Here is an 18,592-nt window from a genome sequence, read left to right as displayed (position 1 = left end):
CTCTGCAAGCCTGGGGCAAACAGGATGTGAAGACATAGCAAACAGCTTTGCATTTATTTATGTATTGCTGAGCAAGTTAATGTTAGTGAAAGGTGTCAGTGTGATGGAAGTACCTTCTTTTGTGGGTGTCAGCCCAGCAGTGCAGTCAGGTTTGATCTGATCACCACCTTCTTTTCAATGAGGCATGAAGCAGCTGCTGGCTGGAGCTGGGACAGAGGCACGAGGCAGCCCAGCACAAGGTGGCTCTGGGATGTGGATGCCCACGTGCTCTTTTTCCAAAGGAGATGCTTAGCCCTGGCAATACATTTTGTCCTGATGACACTGGCTCGAGGTTATCAGAACTGCAAACCCTGCAGTAGAACATCATCAAGCCTGGGTGTGCTCAGAGGCCTCAAACGACAGGACCAGAGGGTAGAGGCACGTTGTTCTACTGCCAAAACCCTTCCTCTCCCCCATAGCCTGGGTTCTTTCCCCTCCTACACTGACTGTAGCTACTGCAGATGGTTCAGACCCCTGAAACTGCCCGAGCAGAGAGATCTCAGCTTGAGGGTCCTAATGAGATCGGGGTTCCCCACCATTGCTCCCCGTCTGCTCCCTCCAGCTGGTGCTCATGCAGAACAGGAATAGTGAATGCTCTCCAGGCTAGAAATGCAGTTTGTCAAGTACCTCATTAGTGGTGGATTTTACCAGCCTGGAAAAAGGAAGGATCAGTCCCCACCGCAACCTGATGGCCATTAGGGAAGGACAGGGCTGTGCTGGCAGTGTGAGACACTATTTACCCAGGGATACAAGGAAAGGAAAAAACAACCTCCAACAACAAATGAAACACTGGAAAGGCTGTAAAGTGAGATCAAGGAATTAAAAGGAAGGGAATTTATATGGTGCATTTCCTGATAAAATCTGACATTTCAAAGCGTCCCTTAGCGGTGTGGCAATGCTGCGGTAAACTGAAAGCATTTATGGGCAGCAGACTAGGCAGTTCCCTTGGAAAAGGGTATTTCAGATATATGATTTTAAAGGTTGCAGCATGGCTCTGTTCCCACTTAAACTGGAAGAAACCCTTGAGCCAAACTGTGCAGTAATCCAAAAAGATGTTTGGGGATTATTTATTATCATCCATTCCCACTGCAGGAATGCTAATTGCAGCAGTCAGGCCTGGCTGCTCTGTGCTGGACACTGCAAACATGAGTTAGAGCTACAGTTGCCTTTAAATATTATGTTTGATTTGCTCCTTGTAATGCACAGATCAGACAATTGTGCTGAGGCTGTGGGCAGACCTGGCTCTTTTTTTAGATCAGACCAGAGCAGCCTGGGAAGCCTGCAGCCACACTTGAGCCTGATGTGCTGGGTCACCGTTTCTTTCCCTTTGCACTGAGCTGAACCCTGGTTAAGAGAGCACCTTGGCCACCAAGGCTGTAACAAGAGGCCAGGCTGTAAATTCCATAGCTGCTCCTCCCAACAACAGGTCTGATGGTGCCCTCTGCACCAGGGAGGAATGGATACCTCGGGAGAGGAGCCAAGGATTCCCATGCCTTGGCTGCAGCAGAGAGAGCCATGTGCTTTTTGTTTCCACTTCATTTATTTTCATGTCTACAACCAACGTTTGGAGAGGCAGGGCTGAGGCAGGGTCCCCATCTGTTCTCCCTCCATGACCTCCGAGGGGTCCGTGCCACAGCTGAGTGCTGGGTTTGGGTCCTGCGATGGGACTGCAGGGGCAGAGGCACGGTCCCTGCCCTCGGCAGCCGTAGCATCAAATCCTCAGCTCCTGGCAGTTACATTGCCCTGCGCCAGCTTAAAGTCATCCTCCTGAGTCCCTGCCCACAGCCCTCCTGTGCTCCGCAGGCAGCCTTGTCTCCTCTCCCTGCTCTCCTCTCCCTGCTCTCCTCTCCCTGGTCTCTCCCCAGCTCAGCTCTGCTCCAGGTCGTTTCCCAGCCTCTGTGTCTTCCCCCCCCCTTGCATCACACCTGGCCCGAGCAGGGCTGCACCCTGCGCACCGAGGGGCGGTGAGCAAAGCTCAGCCCAGGTGGGAGGGACTGGGCTCCCCGTTAAATCCAGGACTCCCAGAGGACGGAGTCCCTGCCCAGACTCACCCTTGTGCTGATTTCAAGAGCTCGAGGTGCTGCTGGAGGTGTTGCAGCGAGAGCAGGAGAGGGGACCAGCAGCTGCACCTCAGGTACCTGCTTGAGTGCTGATTTAAGGGCCGGGCTGCACTGCCTTATCTATGGCTCTTTCAAGTCCTTCTTTTTCCTCCAGTCCTCCATGTTACTGCTATTTCCAGTTTGTATCAATTCCTCTCCTCCATCACTTCGCTCTTGTGCTCCTTCTTTGTATTTAGCTGGTAATTATTCTTGTGCCCTGGGAGGAATCTGCTGCAGAGATCTCAAATAAGCCAAGACATGGTTGTTCCTGCCTGAGCAATACTGGCTGGCGGGGAGACCAAGTGGTGTTTATCCTGGGTGGGGAAAGCTGTTGGATGTTTGATGAGAAATGGTATGGGATTATGCTTGTTGCTCAGGTTTTGGTCTTCTCTCATTAGTCTATGGCCTTTATGTTATTAGCAATTATCTTTCTTGTTCACTTGGAGTTTAAAGTCTTTAATTTAAGATTTCCAGTGATGTTTGTTGACTGTGCTTTTGGGCTGAGGGGTGAGATGCTCCACTCATTCTGCCTGGAGTGAATTCAGCCCAGAGAGCCGAAGCTGTGATCCCACATCTGTGTGTGCTCCTTGCTCAGTGGGTGGCTGCGGTGTGCTCAAGTGCTGAGAGTTCAAGGCAATAAAAATGCCACGTGGTGGCAAGAAGTGTGACTGTCTGTAAGCAGTGGTCTGTTTAGAGCTTGGGAGGAAAACCAGCAAGCTCTGCATTACTCAAAGTACCATGGTACTTTCTTAAACCACTGACAGTCAGCAGGATCACAGTGTTGTGACTCGGGCCAGTATCAAGAGAAGCTGTGAAACCAAAACCGAGGTCCTAAGGATCCATCCTTGCCTGAGGAGAGAGCAGGATGGTAGCAGGGAAGCTGGGCAGCCAGACTAGAGCACTGGAGGTACACTGCTGGGTAGGCAGATGTACTGACAGGAAGATGGAGGTGAGGAAGGAAGAGTATTTCATCCCACCTTGTGTTGTTTGTCCCTTGGATGCAAGAAAAGAGCACAGTCTGCCACGTCACAAGGTTTCATGCCCTGGGGTGCAGTGCTGTATGCTCAAGGGGATGTGCATGGGGGAATGCAGAAGTGCAGCATCTGCAGAGCCCTCTGTGCAGCAGCTCCCACCCTCTCCTGTCCCATGGCACCTCTGAACTGCAGGGAAACGGCCTCTCTGGTGCTGCACCTTCCATTGTAATAATACAGCCTCATGGAGTTCCACAAGGGGATGGAGGTGAGACATGGTCTCAGAAGGGAAAAATCCAGGCTGGTGCTCTGAGGAGCTTGTTAATGTGTCTAGAAAAAGCTCACATTCCTGTAACTCATCTCAATGTTCCTAGGATTAGCTAATTTTGTCTGGATTTGGACAGACACCTTCTTCCAAAGATTCTTTCCTTGCTGCCCCCTCCCTGAGCTTCCCATGCCCACTGCTCACCCTCCAAAGAGCTGGAAAGAAAACACTCCAGGACCTTCCCTGGGGAATGGGGATCAGGCTCTGCTGCTCTTCTCATATTCAGGGAAACTCTTGCCAAAGGGGAAAGAGGCATCCTGGCAGAGGAAAAGGGAGCATGGCAGCGGGAGGGGGAGTTATTTGAGGAGCAATTTCGACATTACTAATAACCCTCCTCATCCAAAGCCCTGGAGACCCTTTCAACACTCTGAAATGTTGCTAAACAACCAACGGACTGGGCCACGGCTGGGGGAGGATGGCTTTGGCTGCTGGATACTCCCAGGCTGCGTTGGAGGGCTCCTGGCTGCCACACCATAAAGCCCTCCCTGGGCAATGGTCACACAGATGCTGCCCCACCACAGCCCACCTGGGGCTGATCAAACCCCTTGGGTTAGCGATGCTGCCTGGGATCTCCTAAAGGCTTCTTTTTGCTGCTGAACTCTCTGATTATTCTCGCTTGAGCCAGGAGGGAGGCAGCTCTGTCTGACAGGCTCCCCTCTCCCCTGCTGCTGGGAGGGCTGCCCCTCCACAGGCACCAGCTGCCTCATGCTCCAGGTGCCAGACCCCCCTGGAGCTGGAGGTATATTAATATTTGCTATGTGATACCGCTGCTCGCTCTGCTCTGCAGGCAAAACACAGCATAACCATGGCAACTTTTTTCCCCCCAACCTCGTCAGCAAGGCTTGCTAATCTAGGCAAGCAGCCCAACTGCCCTCACGGTGATTAAACTGGGTGTAATGAGCCCTGGGTGTCCCAGCAGTTCCTTCTGCTCTTCCTGGTGAGGGGATGTGTAACAAACTTGTCATCGGGAGGCTCCCAGGACTCACATTGCAGGGAAAAACAACCCGGGCTTGGCAGCTGGCTTTGCTGTTTTGGGGTCTCTGTGCAGACAGGGAACAAGCCTGTGTCCCAGCTCGGATGTCTTTGGCTCCAAATAACTGCACTGGGACACCCAGGGCTTGGTGTGTGCAGCTGCCAGGAGCAGGGCAGAGCTGGGGGGCTCCAGCAGATGAAGGTGGGACAGGGCCCTGCACTGGGAGACTTTGCTCCGTGCAGGTTCCACGGGGTGGATCCACGTGTCCGTGGCAGCCTGTCTGGGCCATGTGTTGCCTGCAGTGCCAGGACAGACGTGCAGGCAGTTATCTAAGAGCTGGGGTGTGCCTGGCACAGCCCTGGCCCAAGGGCACCCTGCTTCTCCCACCACCGCCCTGCCAGCCCAGCACCCAGCCTCCAGCCTCACCCCTCTGCAGCCCCGGTGGAGGGAGGTGTTGGGGGGCTTTGTGTTTTCATGTCGGGGGGCTGCCAGCCAAACTGGGTGGGAGTGGACAGGGGGACTGGGATGAACTGCAGCTCCTGCCTCACTGAGCAGGGTCTCTTGGTGCAGCTGCAACACCAAGAGCCCTACGAAGTGTGTCTGTCTGCATCTGTGACTTGTTCCCTTCATCTTGGGGGAAATTCTTCTCCCCAGCCTGTTTCCAGAAGCAGAAAATCTGTAATTTCCACTCTAGATGTGTTTGTAGGCTGCCTATTTCCATTTCTTCTTGTCCTAGTCTTGTTTGGACAGCCAAAAAATCCCCCCAGCCCACCTGTGAAGCACAGCATCTGCAGCACCAAGTTCCCTCTGGGCTGCCAGGCACCATGTGGCACGTGGCATGGCACTGCTCCTTCTGATTGCTCTTGGAAAGTCCCCATGTCTGTGGACAATGTTTGCCTTGGTAGCCAACAGCTACCTGGTGACTAACATCCCTCTTCCCAGCCCTTCTCCCCCTCTGTTCCTCCCCACAGAGGAGCCAGCAGTTGAGGCTCCAAATTCTTGCGAGGAGCCTGGGAGACCTCTCGCTTTTAACCCAGGGAAGGGAAGAGAAATGAGGTTTGGAGGATAATTCTGGCAGCATCAGGCACGGGAAAGATCAAAAACTCAGGGCTGGAGTACAAGAGAGGAGGGAAGCTGTTGCGTGCATGCTCCTGGAACCCCCTGACCTCCCGGTTCATGCATACTGCACGTTATTTCTGTACCTACTTAAATTAAAACCAGCCTTGTCTTGTGGACTCTGACTGGAGCCAGGCAGTTCTTCTCCCCAGGGGAGAATCCAATTTTCACTCTATGTAGCTTGTGTTTTTGACCTGGAATGACTCTGCTTTTTATATTTAACAAACGCTCCCTCCAAGCCTTGTACTGTGCTGTGCTTCTCACGGCGGTGCCTGCGGCGTGACAGCACATCCCTGCTTGAAGGCAGGACATCAGAAGCTGCTCCAGACTTTGTCCATCTCCTACTAGGGCTGGGACAGACCTGCTGAGCACCAGGGGTGGCCAGGAGACTGTGTGACTTTCCCCTCTGTGGTATTAATGGGCTAGTTACAGCTCAGAGGTGCCATGGAACTCAAGGCCACCACCTCCCAGTGGTGTTTTCCTTCCTGCAGCGCAGGTCTTGGTGTAGGACACGTCCTGGCTCTTGAAACTTTCTCACTGACCAGCCTGTCACTCCTGTAGAAAACATCCATCAGAGGCTCAGGAGGGGCTGGGCTAAGAGGAACCCAAGTGGGTTTGAAGTATTGATTCACTTCTGCAGTCCTTAAAAACCTCTCACAGCTTTTTTTGAGAACTTTAACTGGTGTGACGCAGCCCATGACCATGCTGTGGGCTGCAGTGGATGGCAGCGATGTTTTGCCTCTACTTCACTCATCTTGACGAGTCTGGGCTGTTCTGGGTGTCTCTCTGGCAAGAGGAGAGGCTCCTCCAGGGTTGTATTAATTCATGGAGGGCAAAGCCGTCCTCAGTAGCAGCCTCACCAGTTACTCACCACTTCCCAGACGTGATGCACGGCGCCAGCCCAGCCCCCTGCCCGCACCCACGGGGGGTTACAGGGTGCCTGGCCCACAGCAGCTGCCTCCTCTTTAATCCTGTGACTCCTCAGTTAATCAAGCTGAGATAGGCGAGTAAATAAATCAGTCATTCAAGACTAATGCACAACAGGACAAATATTTTACCAAGTGTAGCCCACTGTTTGTATGGATTATGCAGCAGACCTGCACAGGATATGGAGGAGGGAGCCCTGAGCTGTGGGATTAACTCCTGTCAGCTGGTCCTTGGCTCTGACCTGGCCATCCCATAGTCCCCAGCCCTGCTGCCCTCCCCAAGGACAGGAGACCACAGGCACATTCTTGTTCAGCCAGCACAGTACAGACATGGGGAGTGTGCTTGGCTTTGGGATATCCCCCAGCAACAAGACATTGGTTTTTGTCTGCCACAGTGGGTATGGAGGACAGGCTTATTTTCCTCATCCTGAGAGAAGTGAGTAGGGTTCCCACAGATGAAAGGTACCTCCCTTTGCAGGCTGTGGCTCTGGCAGGCTGCTCCATCTCCCTGGCCCACTGCAAGCCAACCCTGCACCACTCGTTGCCTCCAGCTGGCTCCCAGGGTCCAGATCCCATGGAGAGTTTTTAGACTGATCCTGAGTTTCATTCTTAACCAAAAAAATACACACCATGCAAGTAAAGCAAAATGTAGTTTAGGCCTTTGAATCCCAAAAAGCTGTTGCAAATTAATCCTCCTTGCACTTGCCCGGATGCACTCTGGTACTGGGAGCAGAGGCTGGAGGGGGTGGAAAAGCCATACAGGATGACTTGTTTTCTTATGAGCTGAATTCCAGCTTTGCACTCCAAATCCCTGTTTTTATAGACTTTTCCGCTGAAGTCTGCTCCTGCCCTGGGCATGCCTGTGTAACCGCTCCTCTCTCTGCATTCCTCAGATTCTTCTGCCACTGGAGACGCTGGATTGAAGAAGGAGCCTGAGGTCCCTGGTGGTGAAGGGGAGGTGAGGAGGAGGAGGAGGAGGAGGAAGTTTCTCTTGGACTCTAAACTGTCAAAGCAGAAAGCCAAAGCATGTCACAGGTCATACAGAACCACGTGTTGCGTGTTGGACAGACCGTGTGTGTTTCCTCACAGGAGGAAAGCAAGAGCTTGCACCCAGCAGGGTACTCGGGCTGCTCCACACTGCAGTACAGGTTTTACTCAACAGAGAGCTGGGCTGACCCCTCCACCATGCTGCACAACAACCCCTGCCTGCTGCCCAGCGGGGAGCTGTACAGAGCCCCCCCCCGTGTTCGAGCAGGGGAAGGGGCAGCAGGACACCCCTTTGGAGAGACCCAGCACCCTGTCTCAGGCAAAGCAGGAGGAGGATGGCAGCATGGATGCTGAGGCTCACCTGGTGTCTCCTACCTTGGACATCTCCATAGAGAATCTCAACCGGCTGATCCTGGAAATCGATCCAACCTTTCAGCCACTCACATGCAAGCCAGGGAAGGATGTGGTCCTGCCTGCTTCTCAGGGTGATGCTGCCACCACCAAGAAACAAGATTCGGAGGCAATAGGTGAGGCAAAAAGTGCTGGTTGGGCAGTGGAGCCAGCACAGCTCAGACTGAGTGAAAGTCCTCTGTGTGGGCAGGATGAGGCCCTGTGCTCCAGTGCAGGGCTGGAAACAGGTGCCAGTGACATCTCCACCATGCCCAGTGGGCTCAGTGTGGGTGCTGCCTGCCGGGACCAGGGCTTCGTGGGAAGGAGCAGGAGAATGAGTTGTAAATCCAGGCTTGGCCTCACTCATGTGTAGTCTGACCACTTCCGGAATGTCTTGTGTCCAGATAGCTCAGGAGCCAAAAGAAAACAGGGAGAACAGCATTAATCCAACCTCATGTTTGTTTCCCTGTGTTTGGATAAAACATTTCTCAATAGAAATGGGACTTGTAGCTCTCAGAAAATGCCTAATCCAAGTTATTACCATCAATGAGGAGGGACAGGTCCAGCCCCTTGTGTGGGATGTCTGGAGTGTCCTTACCCCCAGAGCAGAACCACAGCTCTACTAAAGGGCAGGGGAGCCTTTCCCAGGGTCATGCTTGACCTGTGGAAGCAGAAGGATTTGAAGCCAGTTTTCCAAAGCCTCGGGCTAAGGTACTGATCGTTACACAACCATCCCATTTAAATGTTCCCAATCATTTTGCCAGGGAAATTCTTTCTCCAGGGCTTGTGCACTCCTCCAGCAGCATACCTGGCATACACCAGGCAGAACACCAGCAGCACATGCCAACCCCACTCTTCCTGCTCTCATGCCTGCGTGCCTTATGTGAACCCTTTTGCAGCACTTCCCCACCATCCCTGCCACCCAAAGCTCTGCTGTGTGTGCTGCTCCTGCTCAGTAGCTCCTGCCTGTGGCTCTTGTGCAGCTGCTCAGCACTCTCTGCAGAGTTGCATGCTGCTGCAAGTGTTTTGGTGCACTGGAGGACAGCCCTGTGATGTGTTTGGGTGCTTAGAGATGCAGCCTCCCTGCTTCTGAAAAGTTAGTGCCCATCTGGGTCTGCAGATGTGGAAATACCTTGAAGATCTGTCCCTAGGCCTCTTTCCAGAGGAAGGTCAAGGGAGAGGTTGTTTAAGGCATGAAAAACATTCTCCTCTCCCTGAGCCTTGATGCAAATGCCTGCATGAGGAACATGGGGATGGAAGAGGAGGAGGAGATGTCTGTGAGTGCACTGACCTGCAGTCCTGGCAGGGTCCTGGGGCTGGAGCTGGGAAGCAGCTGAGCTGGAGTCAGTGCTGGCTCAGTTCTGGAGCTGAGGGATCCTGCCTCCTGTGGGGATGGAAGGGGGTGGCCTTGCAGAGAAAGTACCGTGACAAAGTGGAGTTCAGCTCTTGGCTGCTCAGAGTGTGTTTGGAGGCATCCAGATGCCTCTCCTTCAGGCATCGCTGGAGGGCTGGAGTCCCCAGCAGGTAGCGTGCTAGTGGTTTTGAAAACCTGGCTTCAAGTATGGAACAGAACACAGAACATCTGGAAACCTGGCCCTGAATTCAGAGGGAAAAGCCTCACTTCAGCTTTCATTTTCTTTTAACAGCTCTTTTTTTTTTTTTTCTTTTTTTTTTTTTTAATGCAAACTTCCTCTGCTGCACAGTGAGCCTGTTCCCCCACCTCCTCCTGCTCCAGCCCTGTGACCTATGCCTTTGCTGCTGGTACTTGCTTGTTCTGAGGAGAGGAAGGGAGAGGACCTCGGCTTTCATGACAGCTGGGCTCTGTGTTTGCAGCACTTTTGCCACTCCTTGATGCTGAAAGACTTGCCAAGGTCTTGAGCAAATATTTGAGGTTTAACCACACCTGATAAGCAGGAGCAAAGGCAAAAGGCAGAAAAGGGCCTCCTTAGCCCAGCATACAGACACTTTTCAGTTATTCCTTTAGTGGACAATTCAATTTACCATTTCTTTCCCCTTTTGAGGGAGACCATGACAAAAAGCATCCAGCCAGGAGTTTGCTGTATAGGTTTGCACACCAATGCCACAGCCACGTGGCTCTGGAGCCACTCCTAGGACGGGTGTTGGAGGAGCTGCTGTGGCTGCCAGGGGCAGTGAGGGTGTGGAGGGGGAAGGCTGTGGTTCTGGCTCCTTCCCCAGCATGGTCCAGCTGTGTCCCCACTGGGAACCAACTCTTCTGGCTTGCCCGGCGCCTGCTCGGCGGCTCCGCTGGCCCTGCTGATCCAGTCCCTTGCTGGGATAAGCACTGGGAAGGGGCTCAGAGGGTAACTTTTGTACAGACTTGTGCTTTTCCTGTTCATCAAGCTTTATGCCCCAGAGGTCTAGTTGTTCATTGTAGTAAACAGGGGTTGCAGAGCTTGGCAGTCTGTGCCCAGCTGCTCTGCCCTCACCCACAGTTCCCAGGGCAGGAACAAGACGTGAAACTGCAACTGCCAGGGAGCTCGGGGCTGCTGAGAGCAGTTTGTCATTGCTCCAGCAAAAAAAAGGTTCTTCTCTCTCCAAGAAGCACCTTTAAGAGAGGGAACTTTCCTGAACTCCATGGCAGAGAAAGAACCGGGAGCCAAAATCAAAGCTGGGCATGTTCAGGCTGGAAAGGAGAGGCTCTGCTGGCAGTGGGGGTGATTAACCACAGGAGCAGCTTCCCTGAGGAGGTCATGAATTCACCATCACTGCAAACTTCAATCAATCACTTCAAAACATCACTTCAATCACTTATGAGTGCCTCTCACTAAAAGGTGTCTTCTGGCGCAGCCAGAAATGATGGCCTTGCTCAGGAGCCCATTGAGTGATGTGGATTGGGCACCTGGGAGCCAGGGACCCCCTGCCCTGGGCTGTGCACTTGCTGCTGAGATGGCCAGTCCATAGCTGACACCTAAAGCCTCGTATCTACCCATGTCCCACACGGCTTCCCTCTGCCTCCTGCTCCAAAGCTGCCATGTGGGTGGATGGCAGGGATGGTGGGGATTGCATAGATGTCTGGCCATGCCTGGGGACAGGTGACATCCCCGTGGTCCTCTGCCCAGAGTGTGTGGAGGACCCTCTGCCTGCTGCTGTGGGCACCCTCTGAGCCTGACGTCAGCCCCGGGGGGAGCAGCCAGATGTTTTTCTCTTGAGTCAGGTACAAACAGAGCTGGAGGAAACACCCACCTCTCCCTGCAGGTCTGGGCAGGCAGTGGCTGTGCAATGCTGGGGAGGGGGGTGGTCTGACCGCCTGTAACCCCTTGTCTCTGGGGTGGGTCACCCGGGCTTGGTGTCTGTGAAGGAATCTGGCCTCACAGGGCCTTAATGAAGGTCAGTTTGGGGCCATGGGGTCCTGGGCACAGCAGCCCTGCAGGGCATGCACACCAGAGCCAGAATTAATAGCAAGAAGAACAGGGACATGTGTGTGTCCCACCCCACCAGAGCTTAACTACCAAACCTGACTCAAACACTGACTTTCTCTTTCTTCCTGCAGACATTAAGTACATAGAGATGACTCCAGGCAGAGCCACGTGTCCTGAGCAGCTGCAGGGCTCCCCCAGCCCTTTGGGAACACCCTTCTCCAGATCTCCCCAGAGCAACAGCTTTCTGCCCCAGAAAGGGGGACTCCGAGGCAACTACAGCACCAGTGGCAGTGTGGTTTTCTCCAGCCCACCCGGACCCATGAGCCCCCACTCAGTCACCCCGAGCTCTGCTGCCTCCCCAACCTGCAGCAAAGTGTCTGAATGTGTGGCTGTGCCCCAGCACTGCACAGCTGGACAGACAGACAGCATCTCCTATGGGCCTGGGGCTCTCAGCACCTCCCCGGGCTTCGACAACCTGCTGAAGCCTGTGCAGGTGATGAGAGCCCAGCAGAGGAGCAGCTGGGTCTCCATGCTCTCCACCAGTCCTGGCTCAGACACCAGTTACATCCTGGGAAGGTAAATGCTACCTTGTTCCCTGCTCTTGGGCTGGTGATGGGGCTGGAAGGGGCACAGGGCTGGCGTGGTCCCCAAGTTGGGCTGTGCATCCCACCCCAGCTAAACAGCCTCCCTGATCTCCTGCTTTATGCTTCCTTCCTTCAGCAGCACCCACTCACTCCACAATGAGGACTCAGATGCTCACCCCACTGCCTGCAGCTCTGCTGACTGCTCATCCCCTGCCAGCTCCATGGGCAGCCCCTGCACGCCTTCCCCCAGCATCAGCTCTCACTCTGGAGAAGCTTTTGGCCTGAGTGCTCCCCAGCCCAGGGCAGCCTCCTCCACCAAAGCCACCACCTCCCTGTCCCAGAAGGGACAGGCCAGCAGCTGCCCCCCCTCCATCCTCAACTCCACAGCTGACATCCCAGTGCTGCTGGTGAACGGGTGCCTGGAACAAGGAGAAACATCTTCCAGGCTGGCCAAAGGCCCCCCGGTCTCTGCCAAGCAGAGCCCCCCTCCCAGCTGCAGCCCAGCCCTGAGGTTGGGTGGACTGAACAACGCGCTCTCTGCTCCAGCTCTTTCCTGCGTCCCAGACAGTGAGTGAGCTCCCTGCCATGGGGCAGGTCTGGGGAGAAGGAGCTGCCAGGAAAGGGGGATGAGCTGCTCTGGTTTATCTGGAGCTGGGGGATCTGGCTGTATCTCCACAGGGCTGCAGGGCTCTGCCGTGGTCTCCAGCTCTTTGCCAATTTACCCCTGCGTTCACTGCCGTGTTTTGCTCAGCTGGCAGTAACACTCTGGTCCCCTGGAGGAGATGCAGATGCAGAGATTTATCATACCTGAAAATGAGGACCATAATTCTGTCATGGGCCCAGGAGGGGTGGGGAGGAGGGGTTAGGTTCCAGTTTGCTCTGGAAAACATCTAAAGATACCAGAGTTGTTAAAGTCCCTCATTCAAGAGTAAACACTAGTGCTATTGTTCTCTGGAGGAGATTAGCAGAGGCAGTTCTCAGGGCAGAGAGTTTTAATTGGGATTCTTATGGGAAAAGCAGGAGAGCCCTGCAGGTCAGATCCTCAGCTGGTGTAAATCCTCATGGTCCAGTGAACTTGTGCAGGGCTGGGCAGCCTGGTGCTGCTGGGGGACTCCATGCACTGCATCAGAGTCTGCCAAGAGAGATAATTACATGGAGAATGAATTATTCTGAGGAGTGGGGAGAAAGCTGTGATCAAAAGGATTGGAAAAAAACCACTTCAACCCTGGCCAGCTTGAAAGAGAAATGTCCATTCCAGGGCTCTGTCCTGCTTGGTGCTGTTGGCTGTGAAAGTCTTCCAGGTCCTGTGCTGGCCTTGATGCCTTAAGTTCTCTTGCAGGTCCCCTCCGGGCTGAGCAGCCAACCATGAAGTTTGTGATGGACACATCAAAATACTGGTTCAAGCCCAGCATAACCAGGGACCAAGGTAAGGCAGCAAATACCCCTGCTGGGGTAACCCCATCTCAGACTTGCTCTCTGTGGGTCTGCAGGACTCGTGCCTGTCTCCCAGCTCAGTTCAGCCTCGGTGCTGCTCCAGCCCCCCCTGAGCTCGTGCAGGACTTGGTGGCAATTCCAAGTACACCAGGGGCTGACAGGCGTGCAGAGACCCCCTCTTGGGTCTGGGGGGAAGGCTCAGAAGCTGTGCCTCAGCCCCCCTGCCCTCTCAGGTCCATCAAAGCTTCCTCTGCCTTTGGCTCTATTGCTTCTCAGCATGGGCTGGCTCTGTCCTGGGGACCGTAGGGACCAAGCCCCGGTCCCTCCACTGGTATCTGCAGGAGGGACACGTTTACTGGGCAGACACTCCTGAGCACATCTGGCCGCTGCCAGGGGAAGACTCCCCAGGAGAGCACAGCCTGGATGCGAAATGTGGAGCAGGGAGGTTCCACCTGTTTTGCTTGGCTGAGCCTCGCCTGTGCTTTGACAGCAATCCAGCTGCTGAGAGCCAAGGAGCCAGGCACGTTCCTTGTGCGGGACAGCACGTCGTACCGGGGGTCCTTTGGGCTGGCCATGAAGGTTCCTGTCCCCCCATCTGGCAGCCAGACAGGTACAGGGACCTGCTGGGAGAAGGGGGGTTTGCTTCAGGGGTTGGAGGGGAACAAGTCGAGCCAAAGGAAGCTGAGAAACTGCTGGAGCCTGGGTGTGTGAGCTGCTGGCAGAGGGGTCTGTGTGTGCCCAGCCCTGCACTGTGCTCCTGCCTGTGCTGACACTGTCCCCAATCCTGTTTGCAGGTGACGAGAGCGGTGACCTGGTCCGGCACTTCCTCATCGAGTCCTCTGCCAAAGGGGTGCACTTGAAAGGAGCCAGCGAGGAGCTGTACTTTGGTAAGGACACGGTGCCATCACCTACACCCAGCAGGAGTGGGGCTGCCCCACAGCCCAGTGCAGGGCCCCCCCAGTGAGTTCCATAACAGGAACACAGGGTGGGGGTTGGAAAACCCACTTGTGTCCCTGTGAGGCTGCAGATTAGTCCCCCACTCCCTCCTTCTGAGCTCTCTGGGACACAACTGCAGGGCCAGAGGTGTTTGGGTGTGGAGCTTCAGGCACTAGGATTCCCCTTACCCTGGTTTTGTGTTTCAGGGAGCCTCTCTGCCTTCGTGTACCAGCACGCCATCACCCCGCTGGCACTGCCCTGCAAGCTCAGCATCCCCACCCGAGGTAGGTGCTGAAGGTGGGTGAGAGAAGGGGAAGGGCAGAGGTCAGAGATGAGCTGAACCAGGAGAGGGAGATGGAGGACGATTGTACTAGCTACTGCTTTAAACCCCTGCAATTTAAGCTGTCCTGAGCCTCTAAGCCTCTTGTGGGAGCAGGAATTTCACGCAGTGCCAAGTGGTGACCCAGCACAGCCTGACCTGAGACATCAGTGCTCCTGCTTGTTGTTTCTACAGATCTTGCTGATGGAGAGGACAGCCCTGACTGTGCAACAGAATCTCCACTGTCCCTGCTGAAGAAAACTGCTGGTGAGGAGAGGAGCAGGCTGAGCTGTCAACTTGGCCATGGCTGGAGCTCTGGGCATCCACCCCTCTCTGCTTTTGTGCTTTAGTCTCTGCTCTGGTTTTTTGTCACCCGTTCTGACACTATTCACAGCAGAAGCTGATAAGATGGAGCTGGTTTTGGCCCTGTGCAAAGCAGCAGGTCACACCAGTGCCTCTGTAGGTTCTGGAGCTGTCTCCCTTCCTGGCTTTGTCACCAGGTTGGAGGTACCTACAGGTTACCTTCACATCCTCAGGTCACAGGCCATGCAAGGCACCCTGGTATAGGTGCAGAGGGATTGCAGAGGGACACCATGGGACACACATGGGAACAGCAGAGCAGGATGGGGAAGGGTCTTTGCCTAGGAGCCCCCAGCCTGGGGGTTGGGCTCCAGGTGGGAGCAGAGAGCAATGGGCAGGAAACTGCACGGATGGGTCACAGTGCAGTTGGGGGAGTCGGGAACTGCTTTGTTTTGCTGGAAATTCTGAAAAATAAGTTGGCAAGCTAGAAAGTTTAGTTTGACCCAGAGCAGCCCTTTGAGCAGCTCAATCAGCCTGAAATGTCATGTTTTAGGTTGGCCTTCAGCCTCTAGTTGGCTTGGGGTATTTCTGCTTTTCATTAAAGGAAATATGTCATAAACAGAAAAAAGTCCAAATGTGACATTTAGAAACCGGAAATTAAATGCTTTGACTTCTAAAACAATTAGTGCAAAGAATTACAGTAAACCAAAATAAATTTGTGAAGAATTTCTGAGTCACCAAATCTTTAGTTTTCATCAAAACAAAGCTGCCCCACGTACATGTGTCCTGTTCTGCAGGATGAGACCGGGGACCCGGCCCTGCTTAGCACAGGAGAGGCTGTGGTGCTGCTGGCCCCGTGCTGACCTCAGTGCTGTCCTTGCAGTGTGCAACGTCTTGTACCTCAACTCAGTGAATGTTGAGACCCTCACAGGAGGTCCAGCTGTCCAGAAAGCCATCTCCTCCACCTTTGAGCTGGAGACACTGCCCACACCCACCCTGGTGCACTTCAGAGTGACCGAGAAGGGAGTGACATTGACAGATGTGCAGAGGAAGTAAGAGACATTGGAGGGGGGGGTGTCGGGATGGGGCTGATGCTGCAGCCAAGAACACCCTAATGCCAAGCTGCTCAGTGGCCCTGGGCACTCAGCTTGCCTGTGACCACCCAGCTGGCTCCTGCCTTGCTGCCTGCCAGTGTGCTCATCTGCAGCACGTGGAGGAGCCTGCAGGACAAACCTGTGCTGCAAGCCAGGGATGCAGCACTTGTTGCCCGATGCTGCTTTGCCTGAGCTCATGGCAGCATCTCCTGCCTGTTTCACCCCCCAGCCCTGCCTGCACTTTTTCCTCCTCTGACTCTGTGCTCTCCTCCTCCTCCTCCAGGGTGTTTTTCAGGCGTCACTACCCCTTGGCTGCCATCAGGTTCTGCGGGATGGACCCTGAGAACAGAAAGTGAGTTACTGGGGTGATTCTGCAGGGCGAGGGCTCCAGCCCAAGCCACCAGGGCTCTTGGTTCCCATCACCTCTTAAAACCCCTACTATGGGCCATGCTCCTGCCCCAGGCTTAACCTGCTGGGTTCAGCTAAACATAACCTTGACTGTGCAGCTGATGGAATGAGTTAAATATCACTCTGAGCAAATCCAACTCTGTTCTTCCCTCAGGTGGCAGAAGTACTGCAAGTCCTCAAGGTAAGCCCTGTGGTGAGACCACTTCTGTGCTGGGAGAAACCCAGGGAGATGTTGCTTGGGCCCAGGCTCCCCCCTCAGGGGCTGCACTGCAAAGCTTTGTGGAGCAGCAAAGAATCAAAGCTAAAAAATAAAGAGGGGATGTGATCAAAGTGAACATGGGGGCAGGATGAGGCATGGGGTAGATGGGCAATGCTCTGGGAGTGTTTGCTCTGTAGGCTTGATGAGGAGCTTGGCTGAGCCCAGTTCTCTGCATCCCCTCGTGTAGAAACCCATCAGCCTTCCTGGTGCCTCGCCTGCTCTGGGCTCAGGAAGCAAGTTTATATCTGGCTCTACCTTGTGTTCAAGAAACTTTTCACAGCTGGGGAGGCCTTGCCAGAAACACTTCTCCTGGCTGTTTTGCTTCCAAGTGAACGTGATTGGGGAGCGGGCCAAGGTGGAATTGCTGGAACTGGGGTTTTGCTTTGTGGCTGGGGCGATTTAAGTGTATTTCTTTGGATTCCTGGATGCAAACTACATAAAGTACTCTCTCCATTTTCAAAGGATCTTCGGGTTTGTGGCCAAAAGCCAGACAGATTTGGAGAACCTCTGCCACCTGTTTGCAGAGTACGACACCGTGCATCCAGCATCGCTTGTCATCGACCTTCTCTGCAAGCTCCTGCCTGGCCCATAGAGGATGGAAACCCCAGGACAGCTCAGGGCTGGCAGCTGCCCACACTGTGCTGAGCCTCTACTGCTCACCTCCTACTTCTGGGTTGCATTTTGGCAACAGCTCATATTTATATTTTTTTGTTATGTACAGTACCATCAGGAGCCTCAGCTAAAGATTTTATGTTCTGGTTGGAGATGTTCCTCTGAGACCACAGGAGCAGAGCTGCAGGACAGGAGCTGTGCTCACCGTGTGGATCCCTCGTAGCACACACCCTTCTCTTTGCTCTGGATGGCTGGAATACTCTGGCTGAGATTCCCACCAGCAGCAGGGGACTCTTGCACTCGTGGTGTCCAAGCCGAGGCACATTTGGTGGAGCTGAGCTCCCACCTTTGGGGTCTTTGGGTTCCCCCCAGGTGCCATTGGGAGGGGAGGTCTGGCACAGGCTCGGGGGGACTCATCTCCATTATGCTAGACCAGCATCAGGAGGCAGCTTTGCAAATCAAAGTGTATAAAATCATGGGGCCCTTCTGAAAATCCCTGCTTCCCTCCAAGAACAAGATGCATGGAAAGGCAGAAGTGTCAGGGCAGTGTGGTTTTGCCTGGTGCTGGTAAATCCTCCTGCCCTTCCTTGCACAGCAGGGTTACAGGCCAGCTCCAGCCCCAGGCAGCACGGCAAACTGAGAAATAAATGTTGACATTTTCATGACAGTAAAAAGTTGGGTTTTTGGAAATGACTTGCATGAACGTGGGCCAGATCCTCAGATGACGTAAATTGGTGCAGCCCCCTGGATGTCAGTGCTGCTGTGATTTACACCAGCTGAAGCTGTAGCTCCTGCTGTCACGTCAGAACTGCTCCCACACCGCACCACCACCAGCACTGCCTTACTTGGTGCCTCTGCCTTGTTGTGACTGTGCCCCGTGCTACTGGACCCTACTGGGGGGACTCCCAGTGAGGCTGCAGATGGTTCATCTCCCCCAGACGCTGCAGAGGAGTCAGCATCTGAACTGCGATGCTCTCTGCTCCCAAACTGCACAGAGGAGGCATCCCCTGCTCCAGCCGGGCTGTGGAACGACTCTTTGTCTATAATAAATCTGAGTGTGGCTCCAGGACGAGAACCCCAAACCCCTGGACAAGGGACCTGAGCAGGGACAGCGTGGCTGAGCCTGTCCCCACCCCGGGGACGGGACCCCCAGCCCTGGCCCCCAGCCCCGCGGGCTGTGATGCTGCCGAGCACAGGCAGGCGCTGGCCCCGCTCCCGCAGCCCAGTCCCGGGATCTACAAACCAGACGCTCTCAGCTCAGGCATTTTTTCCACTTCCAAGCCGCTGCGATCCAAAGGGAAGGGGAGTGTTTCCCCTCCAGAGCCGCAGGAACGTGGTGCCCAGCTGGGCTGGGACCCCCGCAGACCCCTGCTCCTCTCTGCTTTGTATCCTCCCCCCTTTTCTTTAAAGTGGTGCAAAGATGAAATGCAATCCATAAAA

At 54.3% G+C, this 18,592-nt stretch overlaps 1 protein-coding gene across 1 annotated transcript; it reads left to right on the top strand.

Moving 5' to 3' along the window:
• The first annotated feature begins 7,475 nt into the window (after positions 1 to 7,475).
• TNS4 (tensin 4) lies at positions 7,476 to 17,895 on the top strand. Its single transcript, XM_030465943.1, is given in 13 exon segments — positions 7,476 to 7,679; positions 7,681 to 7,963; positions 11,338 to 11,782; positions 11,927 to 12,357; positions 13,130 to 13,216; positions 13,715 to 13,834; positions 14,019 to 14,111; positions 14,367 to 14,444; positions 14,675 to 14,746; positions 15,663 to 15,831; positions 16,157 to 16,225; positions 16,436 to 16,462; positions 17,003 to 17,895. Coding segments are annotated over 13 exon segments (2,208 nt in total). The 3' UTR covers positions 17,133 to 17,895.
• Positions 17,896 to 18,592: the final 697 nt, after the last annotated feature.

The sequence above is a fragment of the Calypte anna genome, chromosome 27 (genome assembly GCF_003957555.1).
Source record: "Calypte anna isolate BGI_N300 chromosome 27, bCalAnn1_v1.p, whole genome shotgun sequence".
NCBI classification, from domain to species: domain Eukaryota; kingdom Metazoa; phylum Chordata; class Aves; order Apodiformes; family Trochilidae; genus Calypte; species Calypte anna.
This window is presented reverse-complemented; position numbering and strand designations above follow the sequence as displayed.